This window comes from Pygoscelis adeliae, unplaced genomic scaffold (genome assembly GCF_000699105.1).
Source record: "Pygoscelis adeliae isolate BGI_AS28 unplaced genomic scaffold, ASM69910v1 Scaffold77, whole genome shotgun sequence".
Lineage (NCBI taxonomy): Eukaryota > Metazoa > Chordata > Aves > Sphenisciformes > Spheniscidae > Pygoscelis > Pygoscelis adeliae.
In genome coordinates, this window is record NW_008825216.1 from 8408754 (window position 1) to 8430776 (window position 22023).

The following is a 22023-nucleotide window of genomic DNA, read 5'->3' on the forward strand; positions in this document are numbered from 1 at the left end:
GAGCCGAGAGCCCTTGCTCCACATAGGGACCAGGGGATAACCCGACCTCCCGCAGGGCTGGGCGTGAATGGGGAGCCAGTCCCTCAGCACGCTGCTCTGGCCCCTCTCCTCCTGGGGGGATGCCCACACAGCCCGCGGAGGGAATGCCCTCCCATAGGTTTTACCTGTTGACCTCAATGGTAGCTCTTGTAGTCTGATATGCTGTAGAGATGATCATGCAAAAACACATGTTTTCAGCAGGTTTCAATTGCTCTCAAGCAATTTGCTTGACATTGGAGAAAATTAGTGTCTTGGGATTTCTAGGTGTAATCTATGTTCAGAAAAATAAGATGCTGCAGCAAGTATAAACTTTTCCCCACTCCACCCCTCTGTTCCTTTCTGCTGTTTCCTCCCTGTCTCCATCTCTTGGTTTTGTTCTGCTCTGCTTGTTTTGTGGCTTCCCACAAGCTGTTATCCATCCGAAATGGGGCTCCAGTGAAGTCAGTGGGAGTTTCTGGATACTGGTCCTTAATAAAAAGCTACTCACTAAAATAGGCAAAGTTGCTTACTTTTAGCTATGACAGTTCTAGTCCCCATATTGTCTCCCTTTTAACAATGGGAAATTGCTAAGGGTCAAAGTTTTAAACCTGAGGTTTATTGAAATACTGGGAAGGCTGGGAGAAAGGAAGAGGTCATTTATAACACAAACATCCAAGGAAATAAAATCTAAAAGAGTAAGAGAAAAATAGATCTTAACATTTCGAGGTAGCGGTGGAAAGCTTCTGAAGGCTCTCTCTGTTTTAACTGATTGAGAATCAGCACAAAGGACGATGAAAACAGACTTGTTGGTAACAAAAGAAGGAATACTTAAATGGTTGGCCTAAATACTGAACAGAAGTCAGTAGATAAAAGGACTGCTTCAACTTTGTGGATTTTAGCTTTTTCTGGGAAAGGAATAATAGTCTGAAGTTAAAAGAAAAATAGGCTTAGACATCCTGTTTTGAAAAATCTTTGGAAAATTAATGAGTGTTCTAAAATAAATGAACCATATTATGGATCAAACACTTGTTTTCAGCCATTGTTTCAGAAGATTGCAAATCTGGAAAGTGTTTGTATTTAGTTCCAAAGTGTTTTTAACATTGGCAAGATGAAAGATGCTGAGCTTCGAAAATTACTTTATTCTGAATACCATCTTGCTTTTTGCCATTTGATTTTGATATCTTAACAAATAGAAGTAAAGATTGATGATGTATTCTAAAATTTTGCTTTGAAACTTTGTTTTGAAGCTTTGGATTATTAATGGAAAAAAATATTAGTGTTGAAGGGAGATACTCAGACAAGGCAGAGAAGGAATTTAGTAATCCAGTTTACCTGATTCTATTTTTAAGTCTGGTGCCCGTATTCATGCTTTAGAACAAATTTTTAAGGAATGGAAAGTCTTCTTTCCTTTGGCATCCCTTGTTATGGGCACTGTCTGTTCTTTCCTGAGCTGATAGACTCTGCTGTACAAATAGTCTGCATAGCACTGCTTTGGTAGTATTGCTCTGATTAAGTACAACAAATTTCAGATTATGGACGAGCATAATTTTAAATTCTTAAAAGAAACTAACCAGAATATCCAGGCAAACAAGGAGTAAGCATCTCAGAAACAAAATTGTACGATGAAGGTGTTAGTTCATTACATTGCCAGGACCTTAGGCAAGGGACTAATTCTTACTTGCCCTGAAGCCTGGCTCTACTCAGGTAGGTAGATGAATATAAAGAGCATTTCAGAAACTCCCTGCACTGCTGAGCAGTATAAAGGTTCCAGAGTCCTTATAATTGGGAAGCTTGGCCAAGAAAGTATAGAGTAAAAGCATGCGCTAGTAGATTCAGAGTAAAAGCCAAAGAAATAGTTACTATTTCCTTAATCCCATGTTCTCAGAGAAGATGCATTCTCCTTTGGCACATAGAAAACTTTGTTTTTCAGTTTTATAAGATGATGAGTTTTAAAAAACAAGCTTCACCTTTGTCAGAGTGACTGTACATCTGTCTTATAAACCTTAGGAACACACTTCAAAAAACCTAGCCCACTAAAAAGATTCTGAAGCTGTGGAGACACTAAAATTTTATTATCTGAGACTAAAAATCTGGAAACTCTTTCTGCTCATTTTGAATATCCAAATAGTCAATGTTCAAATTTCATAGGTCTCCCTTTTTCCCCTTAATATATTTCAAGGCTCACATTGTCCATAATGATTCAGCAATCAAAACCAATTACAAATAAAACATTGTACTGTTACTGCTTGCAGACACTTTTATTACAGGCATAAAACAATCTTAGATAATGAAAATTCTTGCTTATTAACATGAGGCTGCTTTCATATAAAACCTTGCACTCTATAATGTGTTTAAACTGGCAATTTGATCTGAAAGCATTCTTTATCTTCTCAGACCCTCATGGGACTGGATGGCATGTAGGAATATTTGCAGGCAGTATGTTTGATTGTGCTGATTATTCTTTACAGATAGGTTTGATTACTAAATTGAAGTTAAAGTGAAGTTAAAAAAAGAACCAAAAACCTAGAGGAAGGTGAAAGGTTTGTGGTCACATGGTGTGCCATCATGTGCTGCACTTCAGCAGTTTGCTAAATACCCATCTCTATGCCAAGAAATGTCTATGCCCATGAAACAGGACTTTCCAGTTACTCCTGTGCTTCTCTTTTCTCCATGAAAGCACATCTCTTTCCAGTACCACTATAGATTTGCAGATGGCAGATGAATGGATGAAACGTGCTGAGCAAATCCAGAGAGACTCCACCATAAGCACCGGTGCCTAACCTCTCCCATGGACTTCCACAGCGCAGTCAGGATTATCCCTCCGGGCTCCCAGAGCTGTTCCCATTTGAGGAGAGGACCAGGCCAGACGCCACTGCCTGCAGCCACAGCACACAGCCTGAGAGGGTGCCGTGGGCTACACCAGCAGGTCTCATGGCAGGGAAGATCAGGGAGTAAAAACTGCAGGAAGCGCTGAACCTTACCCATGGTGTAAAATCAGCTGCTGGGAATTGGAAGTCCTTCACTGTTTACAAAATTAGACTATTACTGTCCTAAACCTCTTTAATACATTAAACTAACCAGAGGTGGAGTCAAGCCCTGGCACTCCTAACTCTCTGTGCCAGAGCTCTGAGGTAGCCCCAAGTGGGAAATGCCAATTTTTCAAGCAAATGCCTGTGTCAACTGCATGCTGCATTCCTTACTGCACACTGCAGTCTTCCACTGATAGAAGTAGCTATGGGTGGACTTTTCCCTTGGTTCTGATTTCTGTGTTGTTGTGGAAAAAAGAACACCAACAGTAGCAAGAAGTGTGGCTTTCAAATGGTTCATCTGAAAAAGGCGGGTCATTCCCATCACACAATGATGTGTCCATAAGCCTACAAAAGAGGGAAAAGGGAAACGGTGGAGAAGGGACAGAGCAGAGAAGATTGAATGCATCAGCAGTCGTCCTCAGTCTGGGGTAGGCTACCGGTAGCTTACAATGTCTAGCATTTATCCCAGTCCGTCAAAATCAGTTTGGCACTTGGGTTTCATCCTTATGTAGTAAAGAGCAACTACGGCACATTACAAAGCTTCCAGTCACCACCACTGAATGCAAGACATTTTTCACAGCTGTTTCTCTCTGAAGAGTTGCTTAATGTAATTCTCTTCAGAGTAACTGTGTTGGTTTCATGTTTCTGTTGTCATTGCTAAAATCAGAATGAATCTTCCAAGGGTATCTAGTGCAGACTTTAGACTGTGCATTGAAAAAACATGCTGAGGAAGACATAGAACAAGTCTTACTACTATCTAAGTCTTAGTATTTTCTTATTCAGTACCCAGGGGCCATAAACAACTGCCTAGGGAAGAGTAAAATTAGAGTAAGCATATGTGATACTTCACCCAAATTCTCTGCCAATCTGCACGTGCTTTAAGCTCAAGCAAGGGGTTTCCTGAACCTCTTGTGGTTTGTTGATGAAGTAATCTTCAACAGATTTCATTTCAACATACGTTTTTGGTCCCCCCCTGAACCTATATAAATATTTTGCACCCACATCATCTTTTCCAAGGAATTCCATGTCACACAACTATCTTTTGCCTGAGGAAACATCTCCAGATTGTTCTGAACCTGATTCCTGCTAGCATCATTTAATGACCTATATTCTTGTACTGGAAGAGATGTGGAAGAGTTAATCCCTATCCCCTCATTCCAAATAATCATGACTTTTTAGGTCTCTATCGTATACCCCCTCGGTCATCTGTTTCCAGGTTGAAAAGTCAGTCATTCCATACCATTCCTTGTTGCCCTTCTTTGATTTTTTCTACCTTTAATAAATATACCCTTTTATAGGTGAGGGTGTCAACTACATTCCATACTCAAGCTGTAGGTGTACAACAAGACCTATACAGTAGCAATGTAATGATGTTCTCTCTTTTGTCCTCTTTTCTCTTTCTAAGATTTGATTTCATGTTGTCTTTCCCTGGAACTGTCCATCACAACCCAAAGACCTCACTCCTGAGGGCGGATGATCACCTCTGAGCGCATAATTTTGTATGGTGGGCTAGGGTTGTTTATCCTCATGTGTGTCACTTACAATTGTCTATACTGTAAGATTACCAGGATGAGGAAGTAATCAGAAGAACATTCCTCTTGTGTTATTATCCAGCAGGCCTGACAGACAGTCCTGCATGTTATGTTCACAAAGTGTTTGCTTTTCGTATCCATTCATCGGTGAATGTTAAGCAGGCTGTAGGAAGCCGTTCCTGATCAGTGCATTTTGGCAAACATCAGTAATGTCTTGTACACAAGGAGAGCAGATGTCACATTTTACAAAAGCTTGAGTTGACAAGACCTTTCTAAAGCTGCTTGTAATGTTGATCTTCAGAAAGTACAAATACTGCATATAAAAAGCTGAGTCCTCTGAGGTGCTGAGTGTCTTTTGCAAGGTGCTCATGAATCCCAAGTCCTCTTGGGAATCAAGGATGCTCAACATCCTTGTGAAGAAGTGTTGGGTACCTTTCAGGAACTGATTCCAAAATTGCAACGCAAAGCCTTTGCTTCCAGGTGTTATTTCTCCTACTGGAAAATGCAAGGTGCTATTAATAAAGTCAAATCAACCCAAAAAAATGGCATGCTAAATCATCTCTGACAGTTGTTTAATTATTACTGAGCACCTGTTGGTTTTTGCGATGGCACTGGAGCAAATAAATTCAACTAAAGGAATAAAAAAGGCAATCTTCAGTGAAGACAAAAGGCAAAAGTAATGAAAGAATTAGATTCATTACCAGATCTCAGAAGAGTTTCCCTAAATTTCCTATGGAGTAATGTAACAAAAAAATTAACAATATTATCAGTGAAGGAAACATACCACAGAGAGTGATGATTTTGGTACTCACACAAATCTGAAGATGGTATTTGAAAAGGGGGAACCTAAAACCCTGGCTTACCTCAAATCATTTGGAGTCTTTTAGTATTTTGAGTCTGAACTTACTTGTAGTGCAGCTTTCCCCATCTGTGGAGGATGGGTAATTAGACAAGATTTGAAAGTAGGTGCGGATAGAAGAACTGCCACTGGTGGCAGGGCGCAGCAGGAGCCTTGCCGTAGCATTAGGACATCTTGGGGCCTCTCCTGGCCTGGCTGGTGTGCGCGCTCTGCTGCGGCTGAAATCCCACGTCTCGTCTGAAGCCTGAAGAGAGCAGCTATTCAGCCTTGGCACCAGCCTCAATTAGAGAAAAGTAAAAAACCCTCAGCCGTCAGATGTTCATTAATGAAGTGCCATTGTCTGTATTTATGGTTGTTTTTAGTGTTATGGCAGTTGCACTGTTCAGGGTTTCTTGACTAGAAGAAATGTTTAGATGGTGACTCCGGCTTTGTCAGAAGAAAAAAGGGGACGGGGAGGAAGGCTGGAGAAGAGATGTCATGCAGCACTCTTCTAAGCATGACTTTATTCTGATTCTTTCATTCTCTTGTCAGGTGCTGGGTTCGATGGAGTGGAAGAAATTAAACGTCACCCTTTCTTTGTTACTATAGACTGGAACGTAAGTGGAGCAGCATTTTTTTTTTTTTTAATTATTTTTCTTAGCTAAATTTTTGAAGACAAACTGCCATGATTAGAAAAAAGATGAAGTGAGCTCTGACATAGAGAACCTAGGAGCTAGAGACTTCTAAGTGAGTGCCTGTGTCTCTTGCATACATATATACATTTGTTCACATACCCACAAATGAAGGAAACAGAAAGCTGCTTTCAGCATTGCCAATTTTTTCTAACTGCTTGACTCTGTTTTGTCTGATGGTCTGGCTTACCACCTGAGGCTATTTGTAGTGTTCTGCAGAATAATTTCCCCATTCAGCTCTAATAAACATGATGCACTGATTGTGGGAGCTGGACTGGAGTGAAAATGAGCAGCTTTAAATGAAAGAATTCCTGTAATATTTCAATCACAAAGGAAACCAGAGCCAAAGGACTGGGCTTGAAAAAGATACTCCAGAGGGAAGCGATCTGATGCTCTAGGTCCTTCCATCTTTCTGCTTTTATGTTCCATATTGAAATACTTGTCCCTTCTCACTGGGTCGGGCAAGCTAGACTAAATGCTAGTTTTATTCTTTCTGATATCAGGGACCTCCAGGAATCCTTTTCCCTCTTGAAATTATTCGGAGCAGCCCCAGCTTTGCTCTTACACATATCTGCTGACAGTAGCTCCAAGGAGCTCCCAGACCTCCAGACCCTTTTCCCAAACACTGTGTGGAGCTACTGGGACTGGCTGGGTATCGGTAGAGCTGGTACAGCCAGCTGTACAGCAGGTTGTGCTACTTTATGCTGGGGGAACCATAAATCTTCCAACAGGATATCTTTGTTGGCCCCTTCTTGTCACTTTTGGCCTAAGTGACCATAGGACAGGATCTGGCCCTTGCACTATATTGCAGTGGGGGCTGCAGAAAAGCACAACATAGATGAATTTTCAGAAGAGTGATTTTACATCACTGAGTATACAAGTCAACCAGACAGAACAGGAAACAGCAACTCCTCTTACAAGTGGTTGATGTTTTATTGAGGTGAGTCATTAATTTAACATCAGCACTCAAAATTGGAACAGCAAACATTTGATCAAATGTAACATGGTTCAAATGAGACCTGTTGGACATGATTCACAGAATTGTAAGGATTTATTTTATTGCTATCAGCTACAGCTCATGAAGCTGGAGGTAGAGATTAGCTAAATACTCAATTTACACTTGCAACAGATTAAACCTTCTCACATTTTCAGCATCATATTTGTTCAAATCGACTAATTTTTAGACAAACCGGGGGTCAAACACTTTTCGTTCTTCATCTGGACATCTGCCAATGCATCAGAGCTCCTGTTTGCCACATCCTCTAGAATTTTCTAGTTTAATTTTATCTGACCTGTGCTATGGTATTGTTATGTATCTTTAATATTTGATCTGAATTCACTCATGAATGCTAGTGTAACAGGTCACATTGATGTAGTCCTCACTATGAATTCTGGTAAACCAGCATGAATATATGTGACAGAGCCATTCTCAAACCGCTGCCCGGAGCTTTACAGTAAAGCTAACTCCTCTGTGAAAGCACGCTTTGTGGTGCCCAGGTGGCCTTTGAAAGGCCCACAGAATCATTTATTTTGGAAAAACTTGTGAATCTAATTTGAATTGCATGTTGAAGAGTTGGCATGACTCATAAGCATGTTAAGAGGTGATCAATGAAAGTGGAGTCTGAGATTTTCCTTTATGGCCCAGCTGACTTTTAGTCCCATTACATATGTTCTGGAGACTAGATTCTCTTTCCTCTTCTGCTTCTTACTAATCATGAGATTCTGTATAAAGACTTTACATTTATGAAAACATTAAGTGAAAAGAAAAAATTGAGAATACTGAAGAGTTGGGTTCTTTATTATTATTATTTTCTGTATTCCTTTGATATCTCCTCAGTCCTCAGCTTTTGCAGTCAAAATACAGGTCAGGTGCATACGTCAACATAATAAGGAACACTGGAGCAGTGAGGGGGTTTCTCTTTCTCCTGTGTTTGCTAGAGGAGGAGCTCAGTAACTCATCACAGAGAAATGAGGCTCTGCATCTTGGAAAGGTTTTCAGCGAAGTCAGTTCTGGACTGTGAGACTCCTCAAGACCACCTTCTCTCATGATGATTGGTGATTGTTTCAAGCTCAGTTCTTTAGGGAACAATTTCGTGCCTGTCCTAAGGAAATTGTACAGTCCTCCATCATTTGAAAAAGTTCTTATGGATGGGTTCAGGCAATATCTACCATGAAGAGGCTAGGTATGCTTGAACATGACTTGGAGCTAGAGAGGAAGGTGGATTGAATTGCCCTTTGATGTCTTATCTAGCCCTCTAACTTTGCTGTAAAATGTAGCTGTAAAGACTCATTTTAATCGAGCATAATTAGTGCTTATTGTACTCTCTTGGAGACGGATCATTATTACACAGATCAGCTATCATCTTTGTAATATATTTTCTCATTTAATCCTAATTTTACTGTCACTCATGGAGATCTTAGGAGGCTTATCTAGTTACAGCAGCAGTGTTGTATGCATTTCAGAGCGGTGTGAGCCAGGCTGGCCCTGAGCTGAAGCCAGGACTTTGCCTTACAGTGATCATCCAACCAACTGCTAACATGTTCTTCATGGACAGAAACAGACGAGGGTCAAAGAACAGAAATGGATCGGGCACAGATGTTTAGTGCTGATCTCTGTACTGTTGCAGGAAGAAGAGTCCCTGATGCCCTCATTTTGTTCTTCTATCACATATACAGAATCTCTTGCATCGACTTGCAGGCAGTCAGCAAACAACACTGTAGAGGCAGGACATGAACGTTGATTTATTTTATATCTTGGTAATATAAAGACCTCAGAAAGCAAGAGGCAAGCTCTCTTGGAGAGCTTCTGAACTACCTTGGCAGCTATGATAGGCAGAACTGCTGCAACTGACAGCATAGAAACTTTCAGCAACTGTAGGAAAGTGATCCTCCATCAAGAGCCCCCTTATCATGAAAGGTCAGAATGCGTTAGTGTCTTCTAGAAACCCAGTGTGAAACAGGTCTTTTTTTAAGCAAGATTTTTCCTACAAGAGTGACGTGATGACCAAGAACAAACCGCCAAGTTGCTTCATCTCAGTTTAAAAGAGATTCAAAGCAGAAATGAGAGTTAGATGCTTCCTTCCAAGTTGTGTGTCAAGTCTAGATATCACAGTGATGAAGTCATTAGAATCGCAGACAGAAATGTATAAATTGGATCATCACATCAGAGTACTGCCAGAGCTGTTCCCTTGGGGTTTGGATCGGGGCTTGGTTATTGTCTGTGTCACTGAAGTGTTCACCTGTTGGAGCAGTCATTTCCCACTTGTTTCCCATCTTTCACTGGCTTCAGACAGACACAACCAGACAGTGTCTGGTTCAGATGAAGGCAGCGAACACAGTGGAAACAACATACACAGTGTAAAAAAGCCCCCCTATGATGCTGTAGATGCTCATGCCAAGCACAGCAGTGCTGATAGCGTATGACCACTGCAATAGATGCAATCCTGGAAAACATGAGTGTGGCCAGAGAACGACCGTCCTCCTCCCATCCTTTCCTACAGCTGCTTTACGTCATTCCCATGTTCCAGGGTGCCATTCTTCAGCACAAATCTCCAGCCACCCGAAGTTTAACTTTTGGTGTATAAGCAGCACTAAGTGAACTGTGGACAATCTGACACAGAGTTTTTGTGCCCAAGTTTAAATTGTGGCCTGAGCTAATCTCTGTAAGAGTCTCATTTTTACAGCTGTTGTCACCCAGTAGCAAAACCCTAAATTCCCAGTTCCCAGGGTGAAAAATATATGGTTTCTGCAAATATCAGTCTTACTGCTCTAAGGCATTTAGTAGGCACTGTGACGCAAATTCAATAGATCCTGTGTTAAATGGATGGACTGTCTTTCATGATCAAGGCTGGGATTCACAGGAAGGAGATCAGATGTCGAGTTCCTTCTGAGTTTCACTTGCTTACTACCCTCGCACCCCCTTTTCTCCCTAAGACAAGCAGACCCAAACCGAGTTGACCTCAGATAATTTCAGTCATTGGCTCTGAGAAAGCACAGTCTGGTTCCTGACTTTTTTATTACTGTTTCTTCTTTCCAGGTCATGCATAAAGAATTCTTGGCTTTTCATTAAAAAAGAAAAATGAAATCCCTTTTTGCAGACTGCAGTCAGAGGATTGAGCTATAAACAGTAGTTTTTGTTTAGATGACAGGCTAAATTGGAACTAGAGCAAATGACATGCTAGAAAATGAACTGTCAAATACAGCTGAGGGAAGGAGTGGGAAGAAAGTAGACTCAAGTTCTATTTCCTTCAATATTAATCAGAGATCAAACTAAACAGAAAATGTGAATTATTTAATTGCAGATCTTACCAACAGCAAAAATTGATCCCAAGGTCTGAATTCTGCTAGCTTTTCTATCATTTGCAGGCAATAACGTTGAGCCATTAATCTAGGAGAGGACAAACATTTTAGAAGGTAGTTCATCCTTTCGTCTGCTTATTGGATTTTCCATGACAGGTATATGTATCAAGGGAGTTTATTCTCACACTACAAGTGCGTCACTGTGGAGGGTAGCATCTTTCTGTTTCTAGAAGATGTCTAAGGAATAAGTCAATTCTTCATCAAAGAAACTCAGTTGAGGAAATGACTAAATATTTTTTAGTTAAATCAAACCATTTTCTTTTTCTTTATATTTGCCAGGCACATGTACAGGGCATTTACATCTCTGGGGTTTTTTAGGAGTGCATTTTTTTAAAGATGATGAAAAATTAACTGCTTATAAATAACAAGAGACAGATGCATGTTGCAGCATTTTGTTACTAGTCTCCCTGGTGTATTACTTGAGTCCCAGCTGAGGAGGTGTTCACATGAAGCTCATATCAGGGATCTGGCAACATACATTAAGAAAAGGTCATTGGGACCTGGGGGAAAATTACTTATTTCAAAAAAAAAGGTTTTTGTTCCAAATCAGAAAGGAAGTTGATAAAAGCTCGTAGTTTCTCGAACTGCTATAGAACTGTGTTCTAGTTAATTCGTAGGTACTAATTAATCTGAAGGTACTGATTATCAAAGTCTCAGAAGGATGTGAGGGGTTGATAAGTAGACAGAAGCATGGGTATGTATTCAGGTGTGAATATCTAAATCAGTACTTTCACACCTTGGAGTTCATCGCCCTCATTCTGTGGATTATGCACTCCCTCTGCACAGCCTCTGGATCCGACAGCCATGCATGATGAAGTGATTCCTGATACCTGTCAGTCACATTTTTCTGTGACAAGTCTATGTTGTGGCCAGTTTAAAAAAATGGGGGTGGGATGTGAGGGGTTATTCTTTACTGGGAAAGAGAGAGAAATTACATTCTCAATAAAACATTAAGGGCTAAGGAATACATTTCTTCTTTACGGATATGGAAGCAATAGGGTAGAAAAAAAAAATCTTCAGCTTCTTATACCCATGCAACGTAACACACGTATAATGATCTTAAGCACCCAACATGAAATTATAATACTCCAGTTAGCACTAACATACCCAAAGTCTCTTTTGAATGCCTAATAAGATGCCCCAAAATAATAATTTGGATATGAAAACTGGGTTTTAAACTGGGACAACTGAGACATTGTTCACATTAAAATACATGGAACTCCCAGTGGCTTCTGCATACAGAGCCAGGATTACCATGACTTGGGATGTAAATAACTGTTTAAACTTTACCAGCAGTTACATGACAGCCTGGTAGAAATGGTCAAAGACAAGATTTGAAACTTAACTTGCTATGTCATTTGCCACTCTGGTAGTTGGTTGGAAGAGATCAAGGTGATCCATCAGCCCCAAATAATTTTGGGACCACGGTAAGAGATAATAGGTTAATACATTTCACCTAAAATCAGAACTATTCTTGGAAAATCCAGAAGGATCTCAAATCCTCCAAGACGTTTGTTCTCTGTGTGTATAGAAAACAACGGCTGTGATTCTTACTGTTTTCTTTGATCAGCTTGTGTCACATTGTGTTTTGCAGTCTACAGGATGCGGGTTTTCAAAGGAAGAAGCATTCTGCCTGTAGCAAGTCTTCATGTTTAACTGTGTCGGGCTGCCCTGAGGTTTAGTTTGCTTCAGTGAATTGGCTTTGGTTGTAGTGGCTCACTCAGAGAACTGGAGCCAGTGTGGGATGGGAAAGTCCACAGATGACACTGCTCTGCTTGTTCTTGTTCCTCAAAGATTTCATTTAGTTACCTGATTCAAGAGCTTGGGAAAAAAAAATGGTTTAGGCAGTTTACATTTTGCTGTTGCTAGTTGTCTAGTCAGAAACACCAGAAATAATTTTTATCACAAGTGGAAAAGGAAATGGAAAAGGGAGTCATCCGGATTGCACTCAGAGGAGGTGCCTTTCACTCACACAAGCAACTTCTTTGTTTCCATCCCCTCCCAGCAAGCGAATTTGTGATTACACATCTTTAGGTGGCGTGTGAGTCATGATGAATCTTAAATCCCTCCCTAGTAGTGGAGGATGTGGGTTAGGGATTCAAAATACAAATGTAGCTCCAACAGCACTTAAGAAACTACAGATGGGGGGAGGAATTAAGAGGCCAGGGAGAATATGGTTACGATAATCAAAAGAGAGTGCAGTTCCCAAATGATGTACGACTCTAAAACGTGTTCCAATTTTTGGACCTCACAGGATGAGGGGTGCATTTAATTCAAGGAGGAAGCATGTGCGTGTGACCATATTGCTTTCTGCAATAGAAGGACTGCAGTTATGAATTAAGACAAATAAAGGGAAGCTGGAAGCAAATAGCTTTCTCAAGGTGAAATCCTAGCAACACACAAACCTTCAGTAGGTGCCGAGTTCTCTTTTAAAGTTCTGTGCAGACAGAAAAAGATGTATGTTCATTACTAGGTTGATACTTTTCAGTTGATGAGTGACACTTCCTGCTTAGAGATTGCAATTGGCTTTTAATTATTTGGAAGACTGGCTTTCCATTGTGGCTCACAGCAATTATTCATCTCTTTTTCTCTCAGAAGATATGGAGCAGTTTTACGCAAGCAAGAACTTTTTATGATGAAATGGCCATTAATTGTTGGAGAGTCGTTTCCAGCCTCACCATTCCACTTTTCCAAGGAATCATAATTCAACCACAAACATATGCTTTATGCTAATGCTAATACTATGCTACAGAATGTCCTGTCTGAAGAACCTTTATTTATCTATGCAAAATCAAACTCAAATTATGTTGATGTGTATATATATCTTAGGTTTGACCACATGCTTTGTATTACAGAAGTTGAGTCACCACAAAACCCACAGTTAAAGAGAATCTTCCTGCATGCAAAGAGCTGGACAAGCATGTATTAAACTCCATTAAATATTTTGAAAAAGTCAGCTCATTATAAAGTTGTTTTAAGAGCTAACCTGAAAATACATATTACAAACAGTCATAAAATTGAAGTCTCCAGCTCTTATCATGACTTGAAAGTTTGAATGAAACATTATATTTATGCTCAGACATGTTAATTATTAGGCACTGTCTGTGGCAACTAATTCAGCCCTTTGAAACCTGAGAACAAAAGCATTGCTAGAAAGGGAATGCAGTCTAGGGACTGAAACATGGGGCAGAGAGTCAAACTGGAGCTCTGTTCCCCATGCCGCCATCAGCATGATGTTTGGTTTTGGCCAGTTCAAGCAGAGATGATGCAAAGATAGCTGAAATCAATAGGACTCTTTACATTAACCTCTGTAGGCTTTGGGTCAGATCCAGGCATGCTGCACCTCAGTTTGTTCACCTTCCAGAGTGTGTGTGCATGTGCGTGTCTGTGTATGAATGCTTGCAAAGGAGCACAGTGAAGCAATTTCTTAAAGGTTGCTAAGTATGAGTAAAGAGGCCATGAAGTCCCTGGTAATAAAGGCAGTGTATTAGCATGCATTTATGGTGACTGTTACTTATGTGATCCCCTACGTGCACCCTCACTCGCCAGCACAAACACACACCTAGCAGTGCTTACCTGTTACATACCTTCCTCTCTTCCTTATGTTTTTCCTTGGTTTTGCTCCTCTGCTCCAGCCACGGTTAGGCCTTCAACATGATTCCCCACCTATCCACAGTGCTTTCTTCCTAACATCTTTTGATGGCAATTTCATCTAGTCCTCAGCTGTAAGCCCCTTCCCTTTTACCAGATATGCCAAAAGAACAAGTCTCTTGTTTAGGTTGTGAGCACCAGGCAGCCAGGCCTGTTGCTCAGCTCAGTCTGGCAGACTGTCAAACATATTGCTAGTTCCTGACAAATAATAAATGCTAAAGCAGCCACCGCTTCCTAGCAGTTCTTTATGCTCATTGCCATTGCTGCGCTGCTGAAGTCGCCCATGCGCAGTTTCCTGGTGTTACCATTGCACGTTCCAGTCCTGCCCTTCAGACCAGTGAATTTCCAGATGCCTCAGCTGGAATACTGTGCCAATCTACGGGCTAAATTTTTACCAGAAACATCTGTGTTTATATTCTGGATTCCAGTAACTAAAACATTCAGGGACCATCCAGGGCACAGGTTTTAAGCCAACCGGTCAAGCAGGAGCCAGAGCTACAGATACATCATCCTTTTTTGTCAGTCCTGCAAGGACAGCACAGAGCTGAGAGGACAACCTAAACAAAGTGGGGGAGCCTATCTGCAGATGCTGAAGGTGTACAGATTGTTGTTGATTGTGATCTGTTCTTCTCCTTGTAGAAACTATACAGGAAAGAAATCAAGCCGCCTTTCAAGCCCGCAGTGGGACGTCCAGAAGACACCTTTCATTTTGATCCAGAGTTCACATCTCGGACCCCCACAGGTTAGTAAGGTGGCACATAGGTAATGCATCTTTTCAGTGAGTAAATTCGTTCGTCCTTCCCCTCCCCATTCCAACAGGGTCTAAAAGTCTGATCACCTGTGGGATTACTGGGTTTTGCAATATCCAGCAGGAAGCAAAGACTGTTTTGCAGTTCTAAGAGAAGAAGCTCGTAAGCATTTACCTGGAGTACTGCGTCCAACCTGGAGTACTGCGTCCAGCTCTGGAGCCCTCAGCATAAGAAAGACACGGACCTGTTGGAGCGGGTCCAGAAGAGGGTCACGAGAATGATCGGGGGATGGAACACCTCTCCTATGAAGAAAGGCTGAGAGAGTTGGGGTTGTTCAGCCTGGAGAAGAGAAGGCTTTGGGGAGACCTTATTGCAGCCTATCAGTACTTAAAGGGGGCTTATAAGAAAGATGGCGACAAACTTTTTAGCAGGGCCTGTTGCGACAGGACAAGGGGGAATGGCTTTAAACTAAAGGGGGGTAGATTCAGACTAGATATAAGGAAGACATTTTTTACGCTGAGGGTGGTGAAACACTGGCACAGGTTGCCCAGAGAGGTGGTGGATGCCCCATCCCTGGAAACATTCAAGGTCAGGTTGACCGGGGCTCTGAGCAACCTGATCTAGTTGAAGATGTCCCTGCCCACAGCAGGGGGGTTGGACTAGATGACCATTAGAGGTCCCTTCCAACCCAAACTATTCTATGATTCTATGATTTCACCAACTTCACATTAATTTGTCTTCAGGAAGGACAGATTTCATATTTTAAATAAGAAAAATAACTGTTGATTTGCTATTTTATTACTCTTATTGTTGCTTACATTAGCTGAATTTAACTGTTTTAAATTACCTCAGCTTCAAAGAACTTTGCATCTCTGCAGGTTAGTGTATAATTATGTATTCCATAGCTGTTTTCTTTAATTATGAAATCCTATAGACTATGGACTGTTGGAAGTTAATACATCGTTAACAGTAATGAAGAATCATCAAGTTCTCAGATCAGTGGAGTTATGCCAACAGGAAATTTGGCCCACAATATTTATAAAATCCTTGCAGTGAGAATGTTGTTCATATAATTTCTATTTCCTAACAGGAATATCACACTTTGTGCACTATGTATATGAAGGTGATTGTTGCACAAAACACCACCTTTCCACTCTCTTAGTTGAAAGCAAGAGTATCAATAACCTTACAGTTGTAATCCCAGTTATAATGTTGCCTCTTGCTAGACATGGATAAGCTACATTACATTTCTGCCTGTGATATTCCTGTGTGAAGAAGTATCTGTTTATACATCCTAAAATGTAAAAATTTAATTAGCTGCTGTTTGAAGACCACTTTGAAGATAGTAAGCACTGTAAATATCACATAGTATTGATGTAATAACCAAGTATAAGGTCTCAAGCTTCAACCCTCAAATTGCCCCAGAACTGTTGCAGTGAGAGTAAAAGATCTGAGCTTTCATTACAAAAACACCTGCGTTATAGCACATGAATTAGAGCTGAGATTTTCTGTAGTTTTCATTCAGGCTCATCATGACCTTCAGCCTTTTTCTTAAAACTAGCCCAAACCTCTGTTCAAAGCCTGGTTCAAACCTCCTTTCATGGGGTATGAAATAGTGGTATCTACTCAAAATCTTTTATCAGTCTTAGTTCCTAGTTTTTTTGGTAAGGATGTGCCGACTTTCACAAGCTATAAAAATATTACACTCTGGTTATTTGTGTCCAACTGGAACATCCACCTGTCTCCAGTATATGTTAGTCATGTTCTGATATTCCTATCCCACTGCATGGAAACAAATGGTCTTTGGATACCAGACGTTTCACACCTTTGATTTTAGCTTTAATTCGGATTTCAGAGGAACTCATTTCTCTGGAATATTGGAGACTGCAAGTTAGTCTGATCTTGAGAGAAGTGCAGGCTGGTGCTGCCCTGGAAAGTCTCAGAGAAGCATTGAGAGTTTGGATTGCTTTGAAAGTTCACACTTCATTGGTTGTGCTGGCGTGAAAATCGTTGTACTTCATGCATGTGCTAATGCCCAGGGTTATATTTTACACTCTACATGTTACTACTGTTGCCTAATTCAATTTGATATCTCATGCAAGACACTGACTTGCAAGGTTTGTTTTGGGGTGGTGGCTGGGGTGGGGAGATGGCCTGCCTCAATTCTGCTTCATGCTATTATGAAAAGTGGCCTGAGAATCAAACCCTGTCATTACAAAATAGGTGTAATCGGAAGTGTGAATCCCTTTACACTTCCAGAGTGGTAGAAAAGTCCTCACAAGAGAGCATCACAAGAATGTTTAATACTGGCTCATATTGCAAGTGGAATCAAACAAGAACCTCTTTTATTCTGTTTTTTGTCATGACATAGACCCCATACAAACTTACCCTGTTACTGAGAACGTACCCAGACAGCAAGCACTGTAATAATTCCTGTTTCATGATGATAATGCAGTCATTGTGTTTTAATGAAGATGTCAGAAAGATATTACCAAGGAGGGGGCACAGATACATACAGTCATTTTGCACTCTGCCTTTATGAATGAGTTCTCCTCCCTGGAAACAGGTTTATATCAAAGTTTTGGATCCAGTAACTTGCCAATCCAGTGATTTGCTGTATCTCAGAAAGTTTCTTTAGCCTGGAGGTTGAAACAGCTTTCTGTGGATTCCTAACCTCAGCTCTGAGTGCACCAAAGATGTGGTTTCTGACACTGACAGTTCATCTCTATGGGTGTGATCTCTCACATCACTTTTTCTCAGGGATTCGTCTCAGTTGGAGTCGCTTTTTCTGGCCACTTGTTTCCTAAGTCCACCCTGTGGACCCACATCTCATTTGTGCTGACTCAGCTCCTCACAGGGAGCGGGAGACTGAAGCAATCCAGATTATAAATGGTGGTTTGAACAAGGATCAGACTAAGATCATTCTGGTGATCCAACTTAGATTTCAGTCCACAAATGTTTGTACTGTTGTAAGTGATGGGGCAGCATGCTGTAACCAGCAGGGACGTCTTACGCTGGCTTTACTGCTGAGAAAAAATATGTAAAATTGCACCTGAAGTATCTAAATTTCCTCCTGTGCAAATAAGATAACATTTGCTAACCCCAGTGAAGCATACTGAAGTAAATTACTTAAGATTTATGAAGCCTTTTAAAATCCTGTAAAATTAGATGCTCTAGTGGGACAAAGCATTATGACTTTCACAGGGAGAAAGATAACCATTATACAAGATTGGTGTTTGCAAGTGGGTCTAATTCAGACATATGAAATGATTCTGGATTTATCCAGACTAGGAAAATTATTTAGGTTTCATAGCTATGATTTAAACATAATTTTGCACTTAACACAAGTGTTTTAACATTTAATTCATACCATGGGCATATCAGTTGGTGGTGATGAATATTTAATATTGAACACCAAATAATCAGTAGTTCTTCTACAGTCTTTGATAAAGAGATTGGCAGTGAATTATGAAGGAACAGTTATTTTTAGAGATGACCTAGCACTTACGTTTTAGAGCCGGATCATGGCTTTTCTGAAGTTCAGGAGTGTTCAGATTTGAATTATTGTCATTCCTTTTTTAAAACAAACATCCTTTCCTCTTAATCCTTTCCCTCTTGGAAAATCACTGTTGTATATATGCCATTGTAAGAAGTACCCAGTGATGCAAGAGGTCTGGTGTGATTCATCCATGTATTTGCAAGGGGAGTGCCCACCAATACACTGAGATAAACAAATAGCCCACGTCATTTTACCAAAAGACAAGCTTCTCCACGTACTTTGCAGTGAGGTCTGACTTGCTGTGGTTATTTCTGACTCCTGTCAAAGCTGAGGCAGCTTTGTAATGAGATATAGAATTAGCTTCAGTCTCAGTTTTGTTTATTTCCGAGCAGATAATTTGTTTTTACCATATTCTGGCTTCAGACCCTCTGTTCATTTGAGCAGTAGATTTATACAGGGAATGTCCACACAAGGAAATACATTCTCAAACATTTTCAGGACCTCAAGCAATATTCGGTCTTCCATGCCATTGCACTACACACTAATGGATGATGCTGATGGTGTAGGCAGGTAAGTGAGATATAAGGTCCAGTGGGGATGTATTTTCTTTAGTGAAACTGGGTATTCACTCACTTCATACAAGGAGATAGCTTTCTAAAGGAAGTTTAGCTCTGTAACTTTGCTATGGTAAATCACATGTTGCACTGGAGGAAATGTGAAGGGGAGGAGAGAAAAAAAAACAAACCCCAAAAAAGAACAAATAAAAGGTGAGCAAATTTTAGTACTATAGGGTTTATAATAGCCAGCCAGCCACCCAGCTACCAAGGAATGGCTTGCAATGCGACTCTTTCTTGTTCATGACAATACCTGGGACAAAACCTGCACTGGGGAGAAAGATCTCTTTAAAGCTTTCCAGAATTTTAAGTGAAGTGCATCTCTTCTCTTCTCGATTTGGCAGGCTGTTTCTCTCACTGAGCAGTGGCATAGGTACCAGGAACTGCTCTCTAGTTATTTCATTCCAAAGGTAGAATAATTCAGGGCTCTTTGATCTCCAGTCATTCCTCCCCTGGATTTGCCATGTCAGGGGAAGGAGAGGGGAGAAAAAGTCCATGAAGGTTAGTTAAAACACGCCTAGTCATTTTGTTCACCTGAGGACAAGTCAACCAGCATCTTCCCTGGAGTAAGTCACAGCTCCTAGAGCTGCTCCAGAAAGATCCTTATGAGGCCACAAACCACCACTACTGGAGCATTGCACTTTTACAGTTGCTTCAGATCCTGTCTTCTCTACATTCTCCTGACCCACACAACATACTACGTTACCCAGAAAGCACTTTAGCCTTTGTAAATTCTGTAGTCAAGGTGTGCTGCAAAGGACAGATATAGCAGCTTGCAGCTTTTTTCCGCTCCCTGGAGAACCTGTGCTAAGCCAAAGGGGTGCCCTGCCTTGAGCCATCTGTCTTTCTCCTAGCCTCGCCATCCTGTGCCTTCTCTCTCTGTGCAGACTCCTGGCACAGGCAGTGCTTTGCCTAAGAATGAACATACACTGTGAAAAAAAAATGTATCCAAAGGAGAGATCCTTGCAACCAATACCTCTGCACTGTTCAGCTCCAGAGGAACGGGATGGAGAAGGCACACCAAAGCCTTGATATGGAGGTGGATTATATTCACGTGTGTCTGCCAGTTTAGCAGGATCTGCCGTTGACTGGCAGGGGTGACTTTGTCTGTTGCAGGTGCTGTGCCATTACTTTTTGATCTTCTGTACAGCTCATGAGGCCGTCTTCTTCCTTCTCCTACAGATTCCCCAGGTGTTCCTCCAAGTGCCAATGCTCATCATCTTTTCAGAGGGTTCAGCTTCGTTGCCTCTAACTTGGTGCAGGAGCCTGCACAGCAAGATGTGCACAAAATCACCGTCCATCCAATTGTGCAGGTACTGATGCTGATATTACGCTTCACATTTGATGGGCGGATACGTATGTGCATAGTGTATTTAAACCGCCTCACCATTCTCACTGGTATTTCACAGCTACCCAGTGTAGGTAGGAGGTGTTTTCATGCAGCATGTGGAGGTGGAAAATGAGAATTTTTTCCCAAAGGCTTTTATCTTTAAGTTCACGTTCTCCACAGCCTTTACAAAGGAAATAGGAATTGCACCTTATCACAGCTGAAATGAAAGTACTTCTGAATACCTGAAACACTATTCCAGTTGTGCATACAGGGCCGGTAATGAAGTGTTGTTTTTTCAGTGAATGCATGTCATTCTCAACAGTTTTGTCTTGGATTATATGATACAGTCCGTGTTGGCAAAGGGGCTTAGTGAACTACTGCTGAAGGCTCCCACAGACACAGAGCCCAAGCTCCTGGGTGTAAGAGGCCACCGTGTTCCTGTTGCTATTGCACAAGAGCCTGGGTGTAGTCACATAACCCAGAGCAGCTTGACGGGGGAAGGACGCTTGCTAGACACTTGGTTCTTTGCTGCCATTCCCCTACAACATGGTCTCCAGTTGTTGTAATTTAAACCAGAAATAAATTGCTACAAATGGCTCAATACATCAGAGGAACAGTGAATCGGGAGAAAGAACTGGGCTGCTCAAAGATGCCACAAGGAAAAAGTTCCTCTCCTACCCACAGCCAGAGGTATACATGCCTCAGGGAGAGAGCCCCTGCCTGTTGTTTGCATAGGTTTTCATAGTTTTCATCCCTATTTTAATGATTTACAGTGGAATATGTCATATTCTTAAAGATTCTCTTATGCAACAGTAAGTGAAATGTTACCCAAGCAATTACATCCCAGAAATTTTATATGTATTCCTGTGGTTTGCTTTGTAAAAATGTATTGACTGTTAATGTCTTGCATTCTCTTATAATGTCTTATAATTCAGAAGGTTCTGTGTGGACTTTGCTAGTGAGGTTACATTTTCAGACAGAGGATCCTAGAGGATTTTTAGAGCTGCTAGTCGTTTCTTGAGTCCTGGGATGGAATTTGCAGCAAGGCCTCAGATTTGGGTTTCACCATCTAACCAGTCCACCTGCCCAGACATTTTCCAAAGGGCATATGAACTAATGATGCCATAGTTCATTCTATACCCTTCAATAAATAAAATTAGAAATTTTGAAGTATTTTCCTACTATTTTCACTAGTAATATATTTTCTTAAATTAGGTGGTCTTAAAATAGTAACTTTTCTCTCACACAGAAATCATAATTAAACATATCCTGGACAAGACCTCCAGTGGTCTGGAGGCACACCCCATATTGTGGGGTATCTGTTTTGAAGACTGTGAAGCTATTAGTAGTTTATAAGTTATCTGGCCCCTCAGTAATTAGAAATAAGTTTATATTGTCAAGATATGTGCGTTTGTCAGGGGATTTGGGCCCACAGTTTCCTGTGAATTTCTAATAGGATGTGATTGTGTGCATTCCATAAATAGTTTTGAAAATTGGCTTTTTTGCCATTACTTCTACATGGACAACTCCGTCTCACAGACTGGAAAAGGTAAAAAGGGAGGGGGGACACTTGTTTAAGTAAAGAGCTTCAGATTTTTTTAACTGGACTTAGAAAAACTGCTAAGGACAAGAGAGCTCTGTGAAGGAGATGAGATCAAGCACTTCCTTTGTTAAGACGAGGCTAGTCCTTGCTTTTACATAGCCATGTCCTG

The 22023-nt window shown here is 41.0% G+C and overlaps 1 protein-coding gene across 1 annotated transcript in view; it reads left to right on the forward strand.

Moving 5' to 3' along the window:
* The window catches only part of RPS6KA2 (ribosomal protein S6 kinase, 90kDa, polypeptide 2), a 174675-nt gene that overhangs the window by 122589 nt on the left and 30063 nt on the right, over positions 1–22023 (forward strand). Inside the window, exons 11-14 of the mRNA XM_009329210.1 lie at positions 5970–6034; positions 14759–14861; positions 20164–20294; positions 21145–21161. Coding sequence (XP_009327485.1) covers positions 5970–6034; positions 14759–14861; positions 20164–20294; positions 21145–21161 — 316 coding nt within the window. The remainder of the gene's footprint in view (positions 1–5969; positions 6035–14758; positions 14862–20163; positions 20295–21144; positions 21162–22023) is intronic.